The following is a 25,156-nucleotide window of genomic DNA, read 5'->3' as shown; positions in this document are numbered from 1 at the left end:
GAAGAAGTACATTAAATGTCAGAATGAATAACAACATCAAAAGAATCATAGACTTCTCAAAGAGTTTCATGAAAAATTCTCACTGATGACAACTGCAGATTTTTGGCTGACCTCTCTGGCATTAAACAACTACAGAAAAACACCTGCAAGGATGTAATTCTGAATGTGATTACATTTCCAAAAGCTTAGAAGTACAAAAAGAAAAGACAGCACATAAAAGTCTGACTAAGTGCTGTCATCAAGATAATATTTCACAAAAGCTTTCTGAAAATGTTACTTTTAATAGCATCAGGTGTAAAGAGCAGTGTAATATGGCTTATAAATTACTGGAAGGGCTGTTGGCACAGGTTAATAATAAATGACAGCATATGCAGCAGAAAGAGAGAGAGTCACAGAGGAATGCCTGCTAACTCCAGTTTTAGTCACCATTAAAGCTAATGACCTGTAGGCAGTGCATGCATCATGGTAAACTAGACCCATCAAATACAAAATACAGAACCTACTGAGGTAAGTTATCTTCTATCTGCTTTATTACACAGGCATAGCCATGTTAAATTAAACTGATGGTTTTATTAGTGCTAGGCTGTACTGAGTCTGGTTTTAAGACAGCTCCCTCATTTCACTTCTCTCATTTCAGAGAGGGGTTCTTAATTCAGTGTTTGCAGAAAGATGCAAGATGCATACTTGTTAAGTGTAAGACTTCCAAATATTTTCATCAGCTCTGAAGAACCCCTCTCCTGAAAATCCTCTGAAAATTACACATATGAAGAAGAAATTAAATAAGCTCCTAAATACAACATATAAGCATGGACTTGCAGACTATGAGGGGAAGAGGGCTATGATATCCACTGTCACAGATGTAGATAACACAGAGATTAGGACATGAGAACACACCAAAGCACGAGTCCCACTCACACAAGATGAGGGTGTGGATGGCAATGCTACCTTTAAACACAGCAATTGAAGATCAGCACAATTTGTAGTGAAACACAGATTATTCCATCATAGCAGGGATTTCTATTTCTCTGACTGCTCTGCAGTTTGAAATATTGCCAGGGACCTCAGCAGTCCCTGGAATGAAAGGGATGAGAATCTGGGCAGAGTTCAGAGAACATAAACACGAAAAGATCTTTATTAGGAAATACAAAAATAACTAAGTATGTTGCACAGTGCATTCAAATCATTTGCAGAGGTGTGATAGCCTTACAGATACTGGGAGCTGTTAAGTGAAAGAGGGAAAGCATTTTAAGTGTGGTAGACAGAGCAAAAGGATGAAAATCCATTCAGATGATCATCTGCTGCTTCTGGGCATAAACTAGACTGAGGCTACTAGATCAGGACTGCTATTGTGCTCAAGCAGCACTACAACCCACACATGCTGATAACTTTATTCACACTTGAGAAAGGGGAAGGCTGGATAGTTCCACGGCTCATCCCGAGCACTAGCACAACAGAAGCAGTGGAACTTCATGTCTGCCTTGTGCTGCTTTAGAAATACAGGGCTTTGCCTGCCCTGAGCACAGCTGAGGCAAACTGAATGGCTCTGCAGCTCACCGCAGACAGCTCACCACTGCCTTCCTGTAAGATGTGACTGATCATCACTGCAATTGCTGGAACAACTGCTGCTTCTCAGGTCAGGCCAGTTAGGGAAAAAAAAAATCCCACTATTAGAAGTGCTGGAATTCTTCTGGATCATTTCGACTGAACTATGCTAGGAAGAAACCTTAAAAGCAGTGAAATTGAGCAGCGGAGATGGAGTCGAAGGGGGTCCTGGGGGCAACCAGATCTGCAGTGAACACAGTGAATCTGCAACTAGAACAGGATGTGTAACCACACTGCTGCCCCCTGCTTTATGTCACAGAGGATGTTTCTGCTGGAGGCAAGCAATTCTTTCTCTGAGTCTGTGCAAGCCCTTTCAGCTGAGAAGGCATCAGAGTTTCCAGTAACTGTGGTGGCCTGTCCACTGCTCACTAAGATAGGACCACAAACTATCCAACACTTCAATCGCTTCAATTACAGCAAATAAGGAATGCTCCTTATTGTTACTAGACTGCAGAGGATTAAAAAAACCCTAAAACAAAACCAAACAATCAGCCTCGAGTAAGAAACTCTACCCTGTTTACGATACCCTGCCTCATCTATTATTTTACCTTAACTGTGACATGAGGAAAACAAAAACAACCTCCCTGACCCCTCCACATTCCCCAAGAGCTATTTTTCTGGAGGTTTACTTGGCACATAGCTCAAAAATGAGGTGTTTAACAGAACTGCTAAATGAAGACGTCTGTCATGGACAAGCATCTCTGTTAGTACAAACTCAACCCTGACCAGTGACTTCCACTACAGCTACTGGCTTTGAGAGCTGTGACCTTTCAGTGATCCAGCTTTGTCCCTAATGCACTGCAACACACTCAAAATGCTCTGTTAGGAGGATAAATAAGTTTAATGAGTAGTTCCATTCTGGGAGACTGCCCCTGCCAGTGTATTCTGGGTTGTGTGGTTCATTTCTTAAACAAAAATATTCCCTAGGAGAAAAAAAAAAAAAACCAAAACCAAAAAGGACAATTCTTGGCTGCAGGGTGGATACAGAAAGGTGGTTTTCCTAAATAATAAATTAGGTCAGTCTTTAAATAAGTCATCTCCTTCTGCCTGGATAAATATTTACTTCTTCCAAACTAATATTAGGTTTATGTGTCTCCCAAAAACTTCATTCTTTTCTGGTTTTCATTAGGAGTTCTGGAGTCAGCCACAACAGAAATTAACTAGATAGCTTCAGGGGATTAAAAAAAAGGAACACCAAATTAACAAAAAATCTCACTTGGGCTTCTAGTTTTCAATAAAATCAGCCACTGTTCATTCAGCACACAGATAAGTTACTTCCCCAACAAAAATGACAATCGGATCAAATTAAACCCAAAATTCTCCAAATGGAACTTTAACACTGGAAGGGAGGAGTTTGCATTTTCAAAAACAACTGATAATTTACTACAAATTGAATATTAGAGAGGCCTTATCCTTCCAAAGCCCAGTGCTGCAAAAGCTGTCGTGCCAAAGACAGGTAGAGAAGCAATATTTTGAGGGTACAAGGCCCTGCTGTATATACACAGGGCCCAGGGGGTAGGGGGAAAAAAGAAGCCAGCAAAAAATAAGCATTAGAGAGTCAAGAGGAGAGGCATGAAATTATTAAGAGAAGAAAAACAGTGATTATCTTAAAACAAAAAAATTCAAGAGAAAGCTATTTCACAGTACACTGTGAATCTCAAAGATGCCTGATGGCAGAAAATTTGTCATTTTCACAAGCTGGATGCTTTTCTGGTTTACAACAATTTTTGTTTCAAATTGCTGTTCCCTAATGATTTTAGCTCCTCACAGAATCAGAAAATGCTTTGGGTTGGAAGGGCCCTTAAAAATCATCTTGTTCCAAGTGCCCTGCCATGGGCAGGGATGCCATTCATCAAATCACGTTGCTCAGGGCCCCATCCAACCTGCCCTTGAATGAACCTGGCCTTCATCCAGAATGAAGAACAACTTCAAGTTTTTTTAGTGATCATTTTGTGTTCATTAGAAAGCTTCTGGTTTCATTTTGACCTTTTAAAATTGTCTAAAAGTAAATCAAAGAAACACTTCTTTTCCACTAACTATGGTTTTTTTGGGGAACAAAACAAAGCCAAGTGAGTCGCTTGATTACTCCCATCAAAGTAAATTTGAGAGGAAGAGAACGGGTGTTTAACCACGAAGGGGAAAATCCTTGGATAAGACCAAGTAAGTATAGAAGTGTCCATGAAAAAACTAAGGCTGGAAATGGGATTTCTGAGGACTGGTAGATGGTACAGGAGGGCACTCTTCTCATAGCAGTGGGTGCACAGGCACTTCAAGGCAGAGTGTGGTGCACTCATGAAGGAGGTTATTTGACAGGCAGCATGGACAGGATGCCATGAGCCACATGACATGACACATCATCTCAGCCACACAGTAACAGTTTCTGCAAATGAAGACCCTGGCATTATAGAGAACCCTAGACAGCCCTGGTCTTCTCCTGGTAGGAAAGTTTCTGTCCTTACTAAGCTCAGCAAGGCATTGACATCTATGTGTTTCCAGTACCTTATTTTCCAATGTGCTGAGCACCAGCAATTTTAAAATGTTCAACTAGAAGAGCACATAGGAGCTTATCATCTGGCATTGCTACAATTCATAGATCCTCCCTCTACAGAACAGAGCCTAACAAAAACCTGAGGAATGTAAACTTGATCACTTACCCTTGAATTTTAGGACAAACAAGAAAATTTACTAATCTCTACATATTCTTCTCTAAAACTGGAAACTATAAGAGCAAATAGGCCTGGTACCAGAAAGCCTTACATGCAAGAAAAGCCAAGCAAGAGCAACCTAAGACAGGTTAAGTTCTCAGTGACTTTTATAAAAACAGTTTTGAATGCAGGTTTTCTTGTTCTGGAACAAGTACAAAGCTGCACTTGTTTATCATTTCTGCTATAGAGTGTGTGCATAACTGAAGCAGAACAATCAGCTTGAGGAAACATTCCTTGGGAAAAAAAAAAAAGATGTAATTTTTTTATTATTCAAAAGAGGGGAGAAAAACAAACATGCAATTTCAGTATACGCCCAAGAGCTTATTTTCCAAAAACATTTTTATTTGTTATTAGATCAGTAAGTATGCTTTGCTGGCCACATCAAAGCTCTTTAATTTATCTGTGATCAATCAGGGGTAAGCTTGTAAGAAAAAATTTTTTTCCATCAACTAAAAAGAGTAGGCAGGAAAAAAATATCCTAGACATCAAACTAATCAAATTATACATGTACTTCGTCTCTAGCTGCTCCTTAAAAGTAGTTTTGGAGAACAAAGTGGTCTGCTTTAAAATTACTTACAATTAGAAATATTTGCCATTTATTTTCCTTTCAGGAAATTCCAGTGCTTTATCCCAAACTCACTGATGTCAATGAGGTTTTTCACAGTGATTTCTGTGTGCTTTGGAGCAGATCTCTGCTTCATTCAGACTTCTGTCAAGCAAAAGTCTCTGACCTAACCCCTATGCTATGGGTGGGAATGTGCTCAGAATATCTTGCACAATATCTGACACAGCAAATTTCCCCCTGCATTAATAGATGACTGGCTATTAGGCAAAATATAGTAGTGAAAAACAGAACATGTGCAAAGTAATGTGTAATCTATGGTCTTAAAACCTGACAAATAGAATAATTCACTTTAACTGTTTACATTACTTCTGATGCTTAAAATTTTACAATGCAAAAAGAGGAAACTAATCCCACATCCATTAGGAATACTGAGATTTGTGCTATTCAGTCCTAGCAGGACAAGCTTCTAGGTTCTTTTGGGACTATTCATAATTTGGCTTGTCAAGAATAGATTAACAGTTAAATTAAAACTTTGTTTTTTAATCTTAACAGATAATATGCAACTACATAGGAAGAAAATCTAACTACACCTTGACCTTGTGCATAATGGGGATTATACCAAATTTCTATATCAGCACAAGGTCCATTGGATAAGACCTAAATCTAAACAAAGTTCAGACAGGAAACAATGTGCAAGTTTTTCATTGTACAATCAGGATGATTCCAAAAGGATTTGCATTCAGTGGTAATATTTAAGACAAAATTTTCTGCATCAAGCAGCTCATCATTAGCTGAAGTCTCTTTTAAAAGTTGCATCCTGTGTCTTGAAGACAACATAATTATCAGACAACAATTATCTTGATATCACTAACTGTAATCTGTTTTTCATGGTGCACTGCCTTTATATTTTTTTGACTTGGATTAAAACACAGGTTCTTGTACCTGGTGTGCCCATCAATGTTACAATATGTTCCAGCATGAAGGTCTTGAAACTACATGTAAATGCTTTATTTCTAGTGACAGATCAGAAATAGGAAACTGCTAATTTGTAGGAGAATATCTTTCAAAATTCAGTTTCCTTACACCATTTCCCCTCTTAATTACGAAAGTAGTAGTGAAATCAGCCATTTGTTGATTGTGATTCTTAGAATTACTGGGATGCCTCTGCAATCAGAAAGGTTAGAGCAGCTTTTTTTCAAAACACCTGCTGTGTTATTACTGGAAACAGTGTTTTTCTACAGCAATTCGTACTCTAATCACTTCCCATCTGAGGAATGCCTGACTACCAATATTATTCCTCAAAAATTGTAATGAGATTGAAGCACAGTGTGAAAACAAAACTTTTACAGATAGTTGGAACACTTCCATTTTCTGTTTATTTGTTTGTTTGGCAATTTTTTCCTCCTGAGACAGCAATTAAGTCTCTGGAGTAAAGAGGCTTAACTCATCACCCTCACCTGTTGAGTAAAGATTTCTCTATTTGAGGCATGCCACACAGCCCTCCTTAAAGAAAATGTGCAAGTCAGCTTAGGTTGTATTTATAGAATGAACTTAGAGCTTCTCAGCCTGAAGTAACACCAAACACCTCTTTTGTTCAACACTGCCCTATCTGGAAATAAACAACAGCATGACAGCAGTAGGTGTGATAACAGAATGATTGAGTACAGGTTGGTTTTTTTCCAGTAGAACACTAAATTAGATTCTATCCACTTGTTATATTTGCAATGTTCCAAAATTGCACAAAAGGGTGCTGGGGCAACAACTCCGCTGAGATGAATCAAAATAGCTGAACTGGATAGGATCAAATAAGGCAACTGTTTTGTGGTCTTTGCAGTGTTCAGTCCCCAGTTGCAGTCTCAAAGACAAGACAGCAGGAAATTTACCCTCTTACTTGGCATAAGTGAGAGCAGAGGTTTTTGTGATTTCTCTTATTTTTTATGTGCAAGCATTTTTCTTGTGAAGTACACATCCAGCACTTCAAGCCTACTGATAATAAGCTTGTTTTTCTCTTTCACGGAACCTATGCGTAATGCCTCCCGCATCTCCTGGGATTTGTGTAGATGCAGGTGGAAAATTACTGCTGGGTGCATTTCAGGAGATATCCAAGAGCACACAGGCCGACTGTCAGAGCTGGGAAAGGGAACAGACTTTAACACTGCTGAGTCCCTGTATTCGAGTACTTCTACACCTGCATTGCTATGGTCCAAAGCCCTTCTATAGGTGTGGTAGCACTCAGATATGCTCACAGCTTTTGAAAGCCTGTGCTTTTTCAACGAGAATGGTGGCAGAGGTACACAGGCAGAAAGGCTCCATCCACTTGTAACACGAAGTTGACATTGGAGGGCTCCCCCATGCTGATGCAGGCTGGGTCTGGACTTGCTGCTCGGTTGCTAGCTTCAATCACACTTGATAGGAAAAGTAAGGTCTCTCCAGTGAAAAATGACGCATGACAATTGCTAGAAAAACAGCAGGTGCACTAACAAAATTACAGGAGTTTTTGGCAAAATTTGGCCTATAACAGAGCACAGGATTTAGTACTAAAAAGCATCTTAGTGATACTTGCACCTACTTGAGAAGACCTGCACATCCCAGCTTGTATAAAGCAACAGAACAGCACTATTTAGGCCTAAAACTTGCTGATATTTAGGTTAAAACTGGTAACAAAGTTTGATATTTACAACATGGCATGAATCTGTTAGTATGATTCAATATTCTAATCATCAGTATAAAAGTAAAATACCATCCTGTTAAGACCACCTTTATCCACATCCACATCTACCCCCCATGTGACACAAGGTTTTGATTTCACCTTATTCAAGCTGTCCAGTTGTGAGGGAGCTCATCTATCCTACTTGCTCAGATGTTTCCATAGCAGATGGCAGGAAGGGGGAGGACACCTTTGGTGGGTGATTCTTCTTAGCAGATGGAAAGGACTAGCAGCTCTCTAGAAATGTCCATGTTTTTTGCCCAGGATAGTGTGCAGGACTGCAAGTTTAGTGGAACTGGATGCCTAATATCCAAATGGCTTAAGACTTGCAAGAGAAATTGATTGAAGTGGTTTCAGAGAACACCAGGCAATTTCAACAGAATAAACAAAGCTTGGGTGATGAATATATAGGCTAATTTATGCCTTAATTTCACTCTTTCTGAGAATCCCAGCTTTCCCTCTGAGCAGATATTCATGTGCAAGTCCTTTATTTTGCTTCATATAATTAGAGAACAGCTCAGACTGGAAGGGATCTCCAAAGACAACCTAGTCCAATCTCAGCCACGAGCAGGGATGCCTTCAACTGAACCAGGTTGCTCAGACCCCATCCAACCTGGCTTGAACACTTCCAGGGATGGGGCATCCACAGCTTCTCTAGGCAATCTGTTCCAGGGCCTCATCACCCTTAAAGAATCTCTTCTCAATGTCCAATCCAATCTTTGAGTTTAAAACTCTTGCATAATCCAGTCCTAGGGAAGGTAAGCGAACACTGAATTTGACTTAACGCTTCCCTCACTTATCTTCTTCAAACAAGCTTTCCAAAGCCACTCCCCCTTGTTTTCAGTCTGATGACATAACTGATCCTCATGCCCAGGTGTTTGCGGAACTCCTCATTACCTACAGTTAAAACCTGTAACTAGGTTACAGACTATTGCATGAGAAAAGTTTCTGAACTCCCGAAATATTTTCATAATAAAACTTCTAGAGACAGTTTCTGTATTACCCTTTGTGCTTTGAAGTCTTTTTTTATTTGACCTTTGGAACAAATATTTCACAGGATTATTTGTAGCTAAGGAACATGATGGAGAACTTGAAATATTCTCTTTTTCTGCCTGTAATTTGTTACTGTACATATGTTTTTATTCTGAATTGCACCTCCACTTCCAAAGTGTTCTATCTCTACGAGCTGGCAACTGTTACTGTGCAGTAACATTTCTTCAGTAAAGAGGCATTTCTGAAGTGGTTATTTCTGCACATGGCACCTCCAAATGTTTTGCTTTGTCTTAACTAAATGCTCAACTTTTTTTTCTGGGGTGACTGACAATGCCTTTTAATTTTATTTTTTTTTTTTATTCCAGAGTTTCCCTGAGGATTGTAGAAGTACAATAATGATAATCCATTTACCACAGTAGTGTTGGGACTCATCCGGCCCTTACAGATGGTAGATATAGATTTCTTTATAACTAAAACTGTAATTTTTCCATAATATATTTGCTACTCCATTTGAAAAGGTTGTGAAATCAGATCACTAATAAACCAAAACTCCAAGAAAAAAAAAAAAAAGACATTTTCACCTAAGATTGCTGAAGTGAGAAAATCAAAACATTGAACTCCCATTCAGCATTAAGGGGAATCAAATGACAACAAAGACCTCTTTCAAAAGTCCTGGCTCAAACTGCAAAAACTCCATGAAATAAATCACAGCTTTCCCATTTTGAAGACTATGACTTCAACACACAGAAAGGGTCATGCAACTTGCATTTTGAAGATCTGAGTGGAGACCTGGGGACTCCCTGCAAGTGGCTTTAAGACTTTAAGATTTGACACTGTCCTCTTTCCCATAATGATTGCCAAATTCTTTCAGCAATTCAGCAAGACGCTAGACCAAACAAGAAAAGGGAAAAAAAGGGCAGGAGGGAACACATCTCTTGCACAGATTGGTTATTTAAAAGTATTCTGGGTGAACAGGAAGGAAACAGTAAGCACATATTCATTCACTGATGCTCTTGAAGCTCTGACTTTGGGGGAGGATATAGCTTGCCTTGGGACTGCTGATTTTTACATACAGCTGATGTTCTCACCTTGCTGCAAGGAAAGTTCACATGCTCTTGAGGTGAAATTAGTTTGTCATGCTATAGACAAGTGTCTACCAAAAAAGAAGCCAAGGATGGGATGCAAATCAAAACCCCAGAGCCCTACTTTACTCCCAGGACTCATTTCAAGACCCAGTTATAAAGCAATAAGAATTAGTTTTACTGATATTAGAGGTTGTAACCACATTTATCTTTTCCTTGTTTTTTAGCTTAACATCGGTCTTGGGTGGCCTTGTAATAATCAAATTTTGCATATTTTTCTTCAACTTCCATAGCTGATCTCTACAGTACTAACCAAAAAGTCACTGTTTTTTCAGTCTTGCAGACACAATGTTTTGTCCACAGCAGCTGGGAAGAAGCATTCTGTTTGTGAAAAGATGTAAGCAGAAAATAAACTCAGGAATTCTGATGCAAAAAATAACTTGTTTTGGCAAGTTCAAGGTTTCTGTGTGTGTGTATCTGCAAGGTGTTGGTAGCAAAGCTAATTTCTATTTAATCCTAAATGCTGTAGAAGAATAACCAAAACAAAATACAAACCCTCCACAAATACCAGTGCTTGCCAAGTGATGGAAAAACAAAATAAATCTACTGGTAGCAAAAAATATTTAATTCTCAGCATCTAAAATTGTTATGGGCATTAGAAAATATTTAGGAAAATGCCTTTTAAAAAACTACTGAAGTGTTATTTTAATAACTTGAGACAGGAGACAGAGGCAGTGCTACTGATGCATGAAGTTTGGCTCTGTTCTTCCTTCTCCGAGCAGGTTGAATTAAGGACTGCCTGTACCACCCCTGCAGACTGATCTCTTTGTTAACCATCAGCCCTCTCTGTGCCAAGAGAGTTCAAAACACAACTTCAGAAGTAAAGTGCCTCTCTTGGAAATGTAAAACCAGGACCAAAAGTTTGAGCTGGCCAAGGAATAATCCTAGGACATGACAAAAATACCGAATTTCCAATTTCTTGGTCGTTGTGTGTTGCCTATTTTCAGTACCATGAAAACACTGGCTATTTCAACTACCAGTTTCTGGACTCTGAAGGCCTGCTGAAAAAGACCTACCTCTGCTATTTTATCATGGCTCCCCAAAATGGCTGTTTGCTGTCTATTGCCCAGAGATTTCTTGATACAGCACAGCTATGCCAAAAGACAGCTGTCCCAGCATGCAAACTGCTAACTTGCTATGTGTGAAGCCACATTTTCTCTTGACAAGACAGTAAAACTGTCACCCTAGCCATTTTCTCTTGCACCTACCCTGTTGTAAACACCCAACTGATGTTTACAAAATACCCTCTGCTTCCTTGCAGAGAAACAGCTATGACTCCACTTATATTCATTTAAAGACTTACTCAACTCCCAATCATATTTTTAATACTTTCTCAGTCCAAGGACTGTTGATTTCATGGTGTATACACTACACAGCTGTAAACATTTTAACCTCAGTATTTCTTCTTGATTGGTGTATGTAAACCAGACTCAGAGAGTCTTCTGAGGTGCAAAATAATCTGGAAACTCGAGTTGGAGACTTCTGAACCAAGTGCCGTACGGAGATCTTTCCTCTCCAAGCAGTGTGCCTCTGCCAAGGCATTACGTGCCTTACGCTGGCTGTCAGCTCTTACTGAGCAGCTCAGAGATGCTCATCAGAGCCATTCTGTGCAGGGCTGTGCCCACACCAACACAGTAGCCTGCTGTACCACCCTGCAGACCTTGCAGGGTGGAATGAGCTCTCCACACAAATCACCAGGGACTGCCCTTACAACAGAGACAGATGCATACAAATGTCTAGTATGAAAGCCAGTGATGTTTAAGGACATCCGAGGTGATCCTAATCATAAGGGAGATCTGAACTTGCAAAAAGCGTCTTAATTCTGAAATCCAGGTGAAAGCTCATGGCTTAAATAGAGTTCTCCTGCAGACTTCTTGCAAGGTAAACATTACTCTGGAACATGAACTGCTGTGAGACATGGAGGCTACTTTTTTGAAGCTTTGTAAAACTCTTAAGAATGTTGTACTCTCTTCCTAAGAATTTAACAGCAGCTTTTCCACTTAAATTCTCACTAGAAATTAATTGAGATGGCAGAAATAGGATAGAAGGATAACAACTTGCAGCAGCACTTGCTTACATCTGCTTCACTTGAATATCTTTAAGCTTACATCCAGCTTGTTTCACTTGCTTTTCAACCCTTAATCGTAAATCTCTTGATAATTTAATCTACGCTGATGTAGCAAATCACACTTATTAGCTATAGCAGTATTAAAAAAAAAGATTTTATTTCTTACAATTTACTTTCTGATCCAAAGTTATTAAGCAAATAGTGCTGCTTATTAACTGTTAGAATTATCTTTTACTATCCATTTAGCCACCGTCAAACTGAAATAACCCCCCAAATTAAGCAGTCATGTAATTTGTATATGCATTTACTGAACTTTTTTTTTTTTTTTTTTTACTGGGTTTTATCAGTCCAATAAATCAGAGGAACTGTGCCCCATCCACACAGAGGAAATGTTAGTCATGTTAACTTGGCTGTGTTTGAGCTGACAAACCCTGCTAAGAGACAGGACAGCAGTAATGACCCAAATTGCTTCCAGAGCAGCAACACCTCTGCATGGGGCTCTGAAGGTGTTGAGATGCACCAACTGGGACAGCTGTGATTCGTGCTGAATGTGTGTTACATAAACACACCTTTCACAGCTAAGAGTTTTAAAACCAGCATTCATGTAACCAACTGCATAGGAAGCCACACTTAAAAAAAAAACGAAACAAACCTCTTTTTCTGGCTTTTGCCTCTTACTTGAGCTAGACTTGGGCAAAGAGATGTAAAGACTATGCTTTCTAAATACTTGGTGCATATTGCATACCACCTTAGAGCTCTCATTAACCATGTACAGGTGTGTAGTACTGTAATACAGAAAACACTGGGAACTTCTCCTTCACAGACTGTATTTTCATCTTGTCTATGCTCTTGGTGGAATGAACTGCTGTGGAATCTGACTGGAACTCATGAGTTACAAGAACAGGTCAGAATGGAGCTAGACCTCAGTGAGGACACATCCCAAAGATGTCCTGGGCATCTGGGATGTATGTTCAGTAACTGAAAAAATAAGAACTGTGCTCCCAATTGTTCAGCAATCAGGTTTGCATATAATTTGAATACTGCAGAACTAGCAGGGATGATGGATCACAGGTCTTAACCACTTCTGTGTCTACATTTGGTTGTCTTTCTATACTTTCTCCCAGTGGTAAACAGTATTCCTTGTAGTTTTCTTGCTTAAAACATTTTGGTAGGGTGCATCACTGTCAACTCAGACATGCTTTCTGCAAATGCAAATCGTGGTTAAAAAAGCAAAACCAAAAAACCACACCCAAACTTGAAAACCTTTCTAGAAATTGCCAGATCGGACAGCTGAAGGGAATGTTATTATGACTAAGAGGCTGGACTCCACGCACAAAACAGCTATTTCTAGGGATAAAGCATAAAGGTTAAACAACTGAGGACAAGACTGCCAGATGTAAAATGGAAAGTTTCCAATTTAAGAGCAGCAGAGGAAGAACATGAATTAATATGGAAGGACCAAATTAGCATTATAAAAATCCTCCGAGCCAAACCAAATGCCATTGAAAATAAACTCAGGAACTCTCCCCCTTTTCTGCTCCTGCATTCCAAGGAGGATTGAATTTAGAATAACCATAGGGAATTTTAGAGAAATCTCAAACTTAAATGCAGAGCAAAGGCTTTAAAAGTTAGAGACTGTACTTCAAAAACACTATTAATCATGCTGGATTCTTCTTCAGTACTGCTGTTTAAAAGGAAGTAAGTATTTTGGACATAAATTTTCTCATTAGTTTTATCTTTAGTGAAATTGGTAAAGATCAGGATGATTCTTCAACAGTTTTGAAACTGGGGTATTAAATTATAATTTCTACCTTTTTATTAACTGGAAGAAAAAACAAATACACACACACACACAAAACCAGCAAAATAAAAACCATATTAACAAGCAAACACTTTGTAAATACAGAAATAATCCACTGGTTGTTGGGTTTTCAACCTAGACTACATTTCAGCGTTAGCTTTGTTAGCTCTACATGCAGAGATGCACTGTCAGTCTGGGGGTCCTACACTGCAATATTCTTTGCAGATGGCTCTTACTGGTCTCACAGACATTTTTCTGCTGGCAGATACCACTCCATTGCGGTACTTCTCAAATTGAAGATATATAATGGATTGTTCAGTCCGTAAAAAGCTATTACAGACTTTAAACTGCATTCTTGGAACATGGTATACATCAGCACTACTAGACTGATGGTTGGCTCAGCTGTGGCACACCTTTTCTGTTGAGCCTGAATTTAAGAAAGGTCCCAGGGGATCTGATAGCAAGAGGAGCTTCCACACACAGCTAGGATCCACAACAAGCAGACATGCAGGGAACTACACTGAAAATAAATGAGAGAGATATGCAAGAAAAACCTTATAGGATTCAGTAGATTTAAGCCTAAAAGGATCAGGAAGAGCAGAGTGTCAAATGCTGCAATTAGATAAACAGATTGCAGGATTCTGAAGACAGCAAACAGTGGCATGATGTCTTATGTTGCTGCACCTCTTATATTGCCGCACGGTATATCTGCAAGAGCCTGTGCTCTCATAAGGGTGGACACTAAAATTCCAGCATAGAAATTGGTAACCACAGGTAAATCAGCAGTACTCAAAATATGCAGAATACTTTCACCATTGATCCCTCTGATTCAATCCCTGACCACCTAGCAATATCACCTGCAAGTCTGAACATCTGAATCTACTGGGCAAAACCCAGAAGCCCTATCTGGTATTTAAGAGACACCTAACAGTGAAGCCCCTCTTTCTTGTAACATCCATGATTATGTCAAACACACAACCGCCCTCTGCATTTTAGACACACAGCTTGCAAAGTGGCTTTAGTTGAACCAGTATTTAGATACATCCAGGCAAACAGAAGAAAGAATGAGGAACCTCTTAGCTTATGTTTCAACATCCATCTCCAAAGTTAAAGAACAAATAAGATCCCCAAAATACCAAGATTCTCCACATTATGAGGACAGTCTGGAAAACTCCACAGAAATGCAAATGTAATCAGTCATTCAAAGAAAAAAATTATTTCTTGACAACTAATCTCTTATATTGTTTCTCAACACTGCAATAGATTATATAAATACATTACACGAGTATGAACATTAACTTAATGGCTTTGCTGAAGGTAGAATGTGGCAGGAGATGAAACAGTGGGTATTTGGTTATCCTCTTAACCTGACAGGTGAACGTGCTCAGATATCTGTGAGTCTCCAATAATAGTTCTTAAATAAATCATTAAGTATATTGAGCAGGATAAGCTACTACTCTTCTATGGTCAAAAAATCATATAGAATGTTAATTGACAGGAAGTAAAATCTATCCTAAATTTACTAACGGGATTCATCTCACCTGAACTCAGCTTTGTGAGTGACCATCTAGTTCAGCTTCACCTGTGTCATCACTGGAGAGAGGTAAGGACCTCTTGATTCCAACTTACCCAAGCTAAGTGTCTCAAATACGCTAGAAAGATTTTTCTCTTCCTCCTCCAAACCATTCAATGCTCTCCACTGATTTTGGCACAAGTTTTTATGATTTGATCAGACTGGACATGTACCTTTTTAATGACATGTGAAATAAATCTCACCTCATGTTCCAGAAAGAATATTATACATTCCTTTAAGAAAGACCCTTGTCAGGTCAGCGAGAACCTAATCAGCATTTAAGAGGGCTTCTTGCAAGGGAGTAACAACCATTGGCTCACTACTGTTTACTGGGAAAGCAACTACTGGTATTTGCAGAAGAGTCAAGATGCAAATCAGTGGCTCTGTTGAGAGACATGTATGCCAGTCTATGCTTCTCTGATAAAACTGGAACCTAGGACTGTGAAGGAAGAAAGATCTACATGTTCTCAAACATGTGGATAAAGCCAGTTTATGTCTTTATTCTGGTAAATGGCGTTAAGATCAAGCTTTAGCTTCACAGTTCTGCAGTTATACAGCAGAGGAAAGTACAGCAAGGAGAACCTGACAATGAGAACATGGGAATCCTAAAAAGAGAGAAAAAGAAAATACAAGAACCATCCAAACCTTCAAATATAAGTGTAGGCCCATGCAAAAATAATGAACTACAACTGTGAGATCTAATATAGGTGGATTATACTTGATTTCTTATAATCTACTTTCCCCAAAATAGATTACATCTTTTCAACATAGTTAATGAACTTTCTGCATCTCTAAGGGTTTGGCTGCTAATCTGCCTGCTAAAATTTCAAAATTTGTTCACTGGCAAGTTTTCTGAGGCATCTTACTCCATGTCTAGATATTGAGAACATTCTCACAGATATATTAAGGTGACTGCTGCTCTGACCTTCCTGTGTTGGCACCAGTATTTTGGGAGATTTCACAACTCTCCCAGTGACTTGCTAGTGAATATACAAACTCAGCCAACATGGCCAAAACAGGCATATTTGGGATAGCTGTGAGACCCAGAAAAAGCCCAGGAAGCATAAGATAATACACAAAGATAAAAGACCTCTGCTTACAAAAGCTGTCATTTCACAGTGGACCTTCTCTTTTTATTCAAAAAGTCAAAACTAAAACCTCCATGGAAAATACAGAAATGCTAAATATTCTGCAATAGTGTTCACACCCTCAGTGCTGATGTAGCAGCACAGACATGTAAGAACTGAAGTCAGTTGTCAGTCAAGGAGTTAAACTCTTCCTTGAAGTAGGTCAGTATTTCCAGACAATCAGAAAATAAAAAAAAAAAAAAAACAAGTGACCTCCATGCCTGTTAAAACAAATCTCCTGCAGAGTCCGGGTTTATGAGATGACTGGGCATGATGCAAATGTTGGCCACTGAACTGAAGACAGTGGCCTACTTGTCATTCTTGAGAAATTGTGGTTAGACAAGAATAAAACTGTAAGGAAATAGTACTGGAGATGGAAGAAGTTTCCCACCCTTGCAAATGCGTGCCTTGTCAGTTCAGGACTGTCCTTTAACCAATGTGGCCTGAAGGAAGTGGGCTGACCATGGCAGATGTTCACCTGCAAAACAGAGTTAAAATATTGCTCCTGTTGGAGCAAAGAATGAGATAGTATTTTGCCAGCTCCAAAGGGTTAGATTATCCCCAGCAGCCCACAGGACAGAACACTCTATTAGGTAGGTAGCTCATCTGCTGTGGACAGGCTGTGTATCCCTGAAAGCAAAAAAGAGAAAGATGTTCCTCTCGGTTCACATATGACACACACCGTAAGCTCTTACTTTGAAGCCCCCTCACTCCCACTTCCTGTACACACAGCAAAGATTAAACCAATTCACTCAGAAACATGCAGCTCATCTCCAGCTAAATCTGAGGTCTGCTTTATCTGATTTTTCAGAATCAAAGATACATTTGGAAGCGTAAATTTTCTCAGTGGATCTCATTATTAAGGCTATTCAAGCTCCTCCTTTACATTTCTTCTCCTCTGCACACCACCACTAGCACCTGCTTAGGAGAAGCTACAAGCTAGCATCTTTCACAAGTATGCATTGTGGCTGAACTTTGGCAGCGAGTCAACTTTCCTGCTTGATGTGCAACAGAGGAAGCTGTTGCCCATAACTATACAAATTTACCCATGAGAGGCAAGTGTCCTGGTTTTTAGCAGCCCCTCACTTTATGCCATTCACTGAAATGCACTCTCCCTGGCCCAGTGCATGGAGAATCTGTCTTGCTTCCTCACATTTTGATGAGACAAAGTGAGGCAGTGCTGGCAGGTACAAATCAAGTTTCTGCTCTGGATCTCTTCTGACTGCTACCACAGCCACGTTAGTGACAACTCCCAAAGTGAGAACACTAAGGCTGAAGGTAAGCCGTGGAAACTGGTTCACCTCCACAACTATGTGAAGTGAAACAAACTGTTCTGCTTTTCATGAACTTAATTGCTTTCAATATATGCAATTGCTAAAACCAAGCCTGCACAGCACAAATCCTGCAAATTGGGTGTAATCCTGAAGCTGTACATTTGGCTTCCCAGTTGCATTGGCCTTACTGCATCCATCCACAAAAGCACCACATTCCCAAAAGGTCTGGTGCTGCAGGGAAAGAGGAGAGGTACTCCTGAGACTGCTCTTGCACAGAGTAACTCTCCCACAAATTGGAAGCATGCTGGATTACACAGTAGGGCGATGCAGCACTTGGGCTTCTCCTGGTGCTGTGTCAAGGTAAGCAACCTGCCCACCTGTGAGGGCTGTATAAACCTGGAGGAGCTACCTGCAAAAGTCCTGCCCAGTGACAAGGACCCTTCTTTCTCTAATTAGTACTTCTGGAGGACTGATCTGCTTGTGAGAGGAATGTCCTAGCTAAGTTATGCCATGCTAGCTAGTGAGCGGTTCCATAAATATTGATTTTTGCATGGCTGTCATGGGTTTCAGTTCTGGTTTTCAGTTCTGCTGCCTACGTGACACAGGGAAGGTGGAATCACAAAGCCAGGCATAGCTGAACAGTACATGCAATTCTTTTCTTTTGTGTATTTTCTTTGGAAATGAACTCTGACAGAATCAAATAGAGCTGTTATTCTTTTGGCCATCTCTAAAAATAATCATGGTCTCAAGTTAATAAAGACACACAACAGCAAGGAGATCTGCACACAAGGTGGCCACCTATAATTCTGGGCTATGGTCTGCTTAGCACAAGAGATTATGGTGTCTCTCTGGAGGGCAGCGTGTAACAGCGAAAATTGATTTGGGGATATCACCAGGTCTTTCAGTGAAGATTAACAGCATCTTCTTTGGCAGTCAGCCAGAGGCATGTGAAACAGCCTACCACGGCTCTCATGACATCCAATACAAATGAAAGAGCTCAGTAACAAGAGTCAAGTATTTTTCTTTTCCAATAAAGAAGCTCAGGCACTTAGAAAATTTACCCTACACTGAATAGCAAATAAACTGCATACATACAGTTGGACAGAGAGATGGATTCTCCTGTGCATTCCAGCTGGCTACATCTCAGAAGATTAGCACAGACATACCTTGCTACTTGGATAAACTCTACTGCATGAAAAAACTGCTCCCTGTCAGTCTAACAGAGGAGCCTCTACTACATTGCTCACTGAGTTTACTCACTGCCATCCTGGCCCAAACTTAAGTGAAGGACAAAGAGACAGTAAGATGAACAGAGATGCATCTTTCTGAAACTCAAGGAAGGAACCACTGACTTCACCAACAGATTCAGACCACTGCTTCCTGCTTTCAACTCTTTGTGCACCAAATCACTCACAGTGGAAACTGAGTAATCCCAGGTAGTTTCCTTTTGAATCACATCCAGTGACATTTGTGCTCTGAAAGGGGGACAAGCTTGTTTCTTCTAGTGTCTTACCTACCTGCATGCTTTGGGACAAGAAGCTGCTCTTGACTATGGTAGTAGTGGGAGATATTCACAACCTAATTCTTCAGAGACTGGTATTGCCAACATAATAAGGCACCTAAGAAGTGAAGTGGTTGTAAGCAAGTAATCACCTGGCTGTTTTTGAGGCCAGGAATGGGATCTACTGTGCCTTTGTGAGGATTTGGTAATACTGCTGTATCTTTGTCCTCCAAGGCTAGAATTGCTTTCACAGATGGGTAGACAAAGGGAAGAAGGGAGCTTATTTTTGAAATTATAGAAAGTGTTGCCCACATCTCTCTGCTCCTTCAGTTTTGCAGAAAGAAATTAACATTTAATGTAAACCAGCCTGCTTTGATAGCTGAGTCCCCATTAAACATTTTCCACACCTCAGGGGTGACAAGTATCTGGTCATAAATTGCAATTTGTTATGGAATTTCTAAGTCACTGGTTGACACAAGAAGCCATTATCACTCTCTGATCAGTATGCATAGGCATTACACTCTTAAGCAATACTTGGACACAGCAAGAGTTAAGGGAGTAGATTTAAAAAGTGAAGCCCTTTGGTTTTGAACATATGGCTCCTAGAAAAATGTTAGCAGAGATTATTTTACCAGCATAGCCCTGAGACAGCAATAAAATGTAATTCCCTGATGGACAAGTACCATTATTTCTTGTGATTGTAGTTATCACTATTCATTTTTTATTTACATGTCATGTAAACATATATTGTATTTCAGCACACTGAAATCAAAGCTTCTGCCCCAGTGACAAATTTAGTTCTATCAAATATTTAACAATGGACATTTGCATGTGCTATCCACAACTCCAATGAGAGCAGGTGAGCACTGGAGAACACTAACTGCAAAGAAAAATTCACCCTTCCATCCTCCCAAGTCCAAGATAGTAGTACAGATTTCACTGTTAGGATTGCAAATTTGTAATCTCCAGTCTTCAACCTCAATCCCTGGGTGATAGAAATGAGGAAGAGGAACAAAGAGAGGAGACTAAGGTAATTACAGGTTTGCAAAAACAATTTTCTGCAGGCTAGGCTCTAATGCCTTTGTAACTTCCCTCCATTTAAATTAACTAAGAGTTTTGGCTGTCATCCAGCATTCCCATCTTAAGCACCTGTACAAAATTGAAATTCTAGGTGACCTGTGAAGCTGTCCTCCTAAAGTAAGTGCCTCATTTCCTCTGTATTGCCATATGAGAGAGGTGCACTAAAGGCTTCAGCAGAGGCCCTATTAGCTCCTCTTGGCTAAGAAATCTTCCTCAAGACTCTGCCTGCTCTTATAGACAGACCTGCAAAGTTCATCACAAATCTGCAATTCTCCTGTGTGCTTTACTCCTCGACATAAGCTGCCAATTCAAACTCAACAGCTTCTTTCAATTTATTCAAAGAATCAGGTCTTTTCCCTTTCCATCTGACACTAGAAAGCAATAATCTTTGGAGGTACTTTCCACTCTCCACAACATCCAGGATTTCTAAATGAAAGTTGTCCTCTTTCAGTCAAAACAAGCTGCATCTCCCTTCAACTTCTTACTTTAGGTTGCATCATCCTTTGCTGTTTTTTTGTCTCATAAGTGTTGCCAACTCTGAGCCACAGAGTCATTGATTCCGCAGTGGCTGCATGAGAATGGGTCATCTGAGTCCACTGAGCAGGCAGAAGGAAGAAGGCCAGCCTGTCAAACAGTCAGCATAGCCGAAGAATATTATTTTCCCCCAGAGCAGTTCTTGACATGATCTGCCTGTGTAGGCTGTGCCAGAGCACCAGGCAGTGGACACTGCAGGAGTCATGCAGAACCTCCTCCTAGGTTCTGCCTACCCTGCATTCTCTCTGTCCTGCAGCTTTTGCATCACTAAATGCTGCTTGTATCTAACAGAGGAAAGGTACTTCAGCAGACAGGAAAGCACGTATGGATTATACATAAAAGGATACATGGCAGAACACGCAATATCCAACTTAAATCTTTAATTGGTCACTAAACAACATGGAACATGAGACAGAGGGCTTTTCTCTACTACTGAAGCAAAAGTCCCTGTCTCATATTGTTGACTGTTATAATTCAATGTTATTTTGCTGTAGTGTGTTTGAACACTGTAGTCTGTGTTTGAGGTGACTCTAGCAGCTGGGTGGAAGGCTGACAGGAGAGGGAGCCCATCACAGCACAGAGTCCTGGAACTCAGATACATCCCACCTTGCAGAAGGCCTCCTTCCAAGCTGTGAACAACTGACCGGTAAGAGAAGGGTTATTGCTCCCTGACAGTCCGAGGGGAACAAAGGACTGCAGCAATGTTCATTAACCTACAGCAGCATTTCTATCGAGGACAACATTTGCATCAGTCTGCCCCTACCACAAGGAAGTGGCAAGTAGCGGGAGGGAGAGACTGGTTTACTCAAAAGGTAGTAAAACTGATAAGGGATCAGCATTAAATCCATGTGAGGAGAAAGCTGTCATTTATTACTTCCTTATGTGACAGCTTCAACATTTTACCAGAAACAAAGAGACTAAGGAAACAAAGTAAAAGTCAGGATCAATCCCTTGTGTTTCTCCTGGCATGACACCTCTCTAAGAAAACAGCTTTTCTGAACTCCCGCCCAGCAACTTCAATGACCTTGATACAAATCTCTCAATCTTGGTACTCCGTCACTCGAGTTAGCAAGAATCTGAGCTCTTATCTGCAGAAGTAGCAAGTTTCTAGTCCCATCTTGCTCACTGGAGCTGGAGGGTGTTTAAAAAGGTGACTTGGTGAAGTTTAAAAAAAAGCTACAAAAGAAGAAAAAGTGGGTAGATTAAAAACATGTGAGCAAATTACTTTAACCGCATGTTTTGATTGTATTTTTTACTTGTGGAAGGGAAGCTTTCCCTAGGGACTACTGGAAGGTGAAAATAGATGAGCTGTTGCTCGAGACCATGCTTCTGTTGTGGGCTGTAGGCACACATCATTCAGTCTGCATCCAGTCAGAAAGCTGTGTCTGAATAGGTGACAGAGCTCTCACACTGCCATGTTTGCTGCCCCACAGGGATTTGGCTGACATGTGCTTTTGATGCCAATGCAAAGGAAAACCACTCCCAAATTAATCTGGGTGTCACTCAGCAGCAATCTAAACTCTGCAGTAAAAGGAACAATTCTGACTTTGCCTGTGACAAGCATAGGCATGACAAAGGGTAGTGCACTTAGCTGGGACTCACAAAACACCACAAGTGATATTAACAACAAAGGTACACCTTTTCTCATAGTCATGTCTACTTTTTTTTGGCAGCAGAAAGGGATATGGAAAATTGCTGAGGGAAAAGCATTCCAGAATTAATATCCCAGTACTGGCATTTGTTAATATTTTGAGCATCTTCTGCACTGGGCACTTAGTGCTTTTCAGCCTAGAAGACACAAGTGCTTATTTCTAAACTGATTTTGTTTGGAAAAGGATGGTTAGATTAACCATCCTTATTAGCTCTGTTTTACTTTCTGCATGAATAGTCCCTCACAAGACCTCCTGCAATCCACCTTCCTCAACACCAGAAGTGGTCAGACTTCCACAGACAACAAGGCTCTAGGCACAGGCACAGGTAAGCAGTAACTACGTGCGTGACTTGACTGAGTCAAGTTTTGGTTTAGTTTACACAAATAAGGCAGTTTTACTTATGTTTTCATCCATACATATCTACTGGTGGAAGAATATCCCTGGGTGAGATTTCTTACGTGATATCACTTTGTGAAACAACAAGTGGAATCTGCAGATGTTGGAAATACAACCTTTTCTGAGTTCTTTTTTCAGTGTATTCTTTTTCTCATGCTTTTCTTGCAATAGGAGAGTTACTCTGTGTCTCATGTTTACGTCAGCTCAGAAGACCCTCCCAGACAGTCTGTGGAATCAGAGTGTAAGTTTCTTGGCACGTGTTTCATTTCTTTTAGACTTACAAGCATCAGAAATGAAACTAAAATCTGCCTTCTCAGAAAATATATTCGTCTCTCATTCCCAAGGAAACCTTAGCCTTAGACTACTAAGAGATGACTGGCACTGTGAGAAAAGCAAAACAAATATTTTGTAAAGCTGTCTTCTAAGCACATAAATGTTGATGCAAAAGTTATTTCATCTGATTTACAAACCCAAGGCAGTGCTCTAAACGTATTGCCCAGATCACTAGAAAAACTAATTCTGAGAGACATAAATGACCTAATGCTCCATCACAAGCACTGGGAAATAGCAAAGTCACAGGGAATGACGACATTTGAGCTGATAAATAAAAAACATTCACTTAAAAGTAAACGTTCAATGGAAAGCCTGGCTCATTCTTTAGAAAGGCAAAGTTTGGGCTCGCTAATTTCACATCATGAAGCAGCCACACACCTAACTGAAATTCACAAACCTCTGGCCTCTCGCCTTCCTTCACTCATTGAAGATTTAATAGCAGACGTGTGAGGTCTCATATTATTATAATGAAATTACAATGAATGCCTGAAACTATACACGAGTGTAATTTACTGCACATACTGTGAAGTGTTTGCATGAAGTGATTTACTGTGGGACCCCACCCGTCAGAGCAGACTCGCTTTCACCTGTAGGCACAGAACTGCATGAACCCTCGAAGTTCTGAGTTAAGAGTTGGGAAGACACCAGTCCCACGGGCTACTGGAAGTTTCTTTGCACTTGAAGTGGAAACGAAAGCCCTCCACAATGGACCTGCGTCCTCAGCTCGGCTGTCCTGAGTGCCGGTGCCAGGCGGGACCCCAGCGCTGTCTGCCACCACGTCCCCTGCCCTGACCCGCCCTGCCTCACCTGCTGTACACCAGGCACTCCATGTGGTTGATCTCCTTGTCGGAGCGGTAGCGGCTGTAATCCTCCCACAGGTCCTTGATGGCCGTGACCGCCAAGATGAAGAGCACGGGGGCCAAGGCCAGCTCCGGCTGGAAGGCATTGACGGCTGGCACGAAGTTGAGGAGGGCGATAAACACAAAGTAGACATTGGCCAGGCGGTGGAACTGCTCAAAGAGGTTCTTGGGCAGGAAGGACAGTGCCGTGTACTTGGTGGTCTTGAGCTGGTTGCAGGCCAGCACCGTCCTCTTGGACTTCTCCGGCTCGGCCTCAGGTAACAGCAGGCTGGAGCGCACCAGCCGCGTCTTACTCTCCTTCTTCTTCCTCCGCCTCCCCCTCCTCTGCCTCTCCTTCCCCTCCGGCAGCACCTGGGGCGCTCCCTCTCCCCCTGCCGTGCCCTGGGACATCGCTGCCGCCCCGCTGGCCTCGCCCGGGCAGCGCGGGCAGCTCCCACGGGCAGGCACGGCCCTAAGTTATCATCCTCCGCCGCCCGCCACGGCGCCCTTTCCTCTTCCCCTCCGGGGGCGGGCAGGGGAGGAGGGCTCTCTCGAACCCGCTCCTAGCCGCTCTGCCGGGACCTCTCTCGCTTTCTCCTCCTCCTGCCGGCCGGGGAGGGGACGTGGGCAGGCGGGGAGCCGAGCCCTCCTCCCGCGGGCCTCTCCCCGTCCCGACGCGGGGGTTGCGGGGCCGCCGTCCCGCGGAGGGGCGCGGGCAGGGCCGGGGAGCGGGGGACGGAGCGGGGGACGGGAGCGGCCCTGCCCGCACAGCCTGCCCCGAGCCACGGCCTACAGACCCGCGGGACACTTCACGGGCGGCTTTTGACTCCGAGGGACGTGTAGGACGGGGAAAGAGGTTCGAACGGGGAAAGAGAAAATTCCCACTGAAACGTCGGCGCTGCGCACTGCCCTTTATCCACGGTGCCCCAGCAACAGCTGGTGGGAGTTTTCACAGCTGACTCACAGCGAAACACTCCACTTTGTGCCTGAATCCGTGTGCCACGTTTATAGCCATCCCCGTGCTTAGCCTGGGAGTTAGAGCGCAGCATCTCCCGGCTCCTCACGTCTGTCTGCTGGTGGCCGTGGTGCCTGGGACAGCCCCAAAGGTGGGAACCACAAAAATGAGGTTTCCGATGGAAAGCATTAGGCACTGCCACCCCCGCACACGCCCTGGCAGCGGTGTGCTCTAACGCACGTTCGCCTCGCTGGATTTTTCGATTTCCTCGTAAGTTTTACCACAAGGATTGGAAAATGCCAATCTCTT

At 41.5% G+C, this 25,156-nt stretch overlaps 1 protein-coding gene across 2 annotated transcripts in view; it reads right to left on the bottom strand.

Annotated features, from left to right (window-relative positions):
* The window catches only part of ATP10A (ATPase phospholipid transporting 10A (putative)), a 113,138-nt gene extending 88,711 nt beyond the window's left edge, over window positions 1-24,427 (bottom strand). For both annotated transcript variants that reach the window (XM_033053000.1, XM_033053001.1), the window contains exon 1: window positions 23,861-24,427. In XM_033053000.1, coding sequence (XP_032908891.1) covers window positions 23,861-24,303 — 443 coding nt within the window. In that variant the 5' untranslated portion in view covers window positions 24,304-24,427. The remainder of the gene's footprint in view (window positions 1-23,860) is intronic.
* Between the last annotated feature and the right edge of the window lie 729 nt (window positions 24,428-25,156).

The sequence above is a fragment of the Catharus ustulatus genome, chromosome 2 (assembly GCF_009819885.2).
Source record: "Catharus ustulatus isolate bCatUst1 chromosome 2, bCatUst1.pri.v2, whole genome shotgun sequence".
NCBI lineage: Eukaryota > Metazoa > Chordata > Aves > Passeriformes > Turdidae > Catharus > Catharus ustulatus.
The sequence above is the reverse complement of the archived record's forward strand: the minus strand, read 5'-3'. Positions and strand labels throughout refer to the sequence as shown.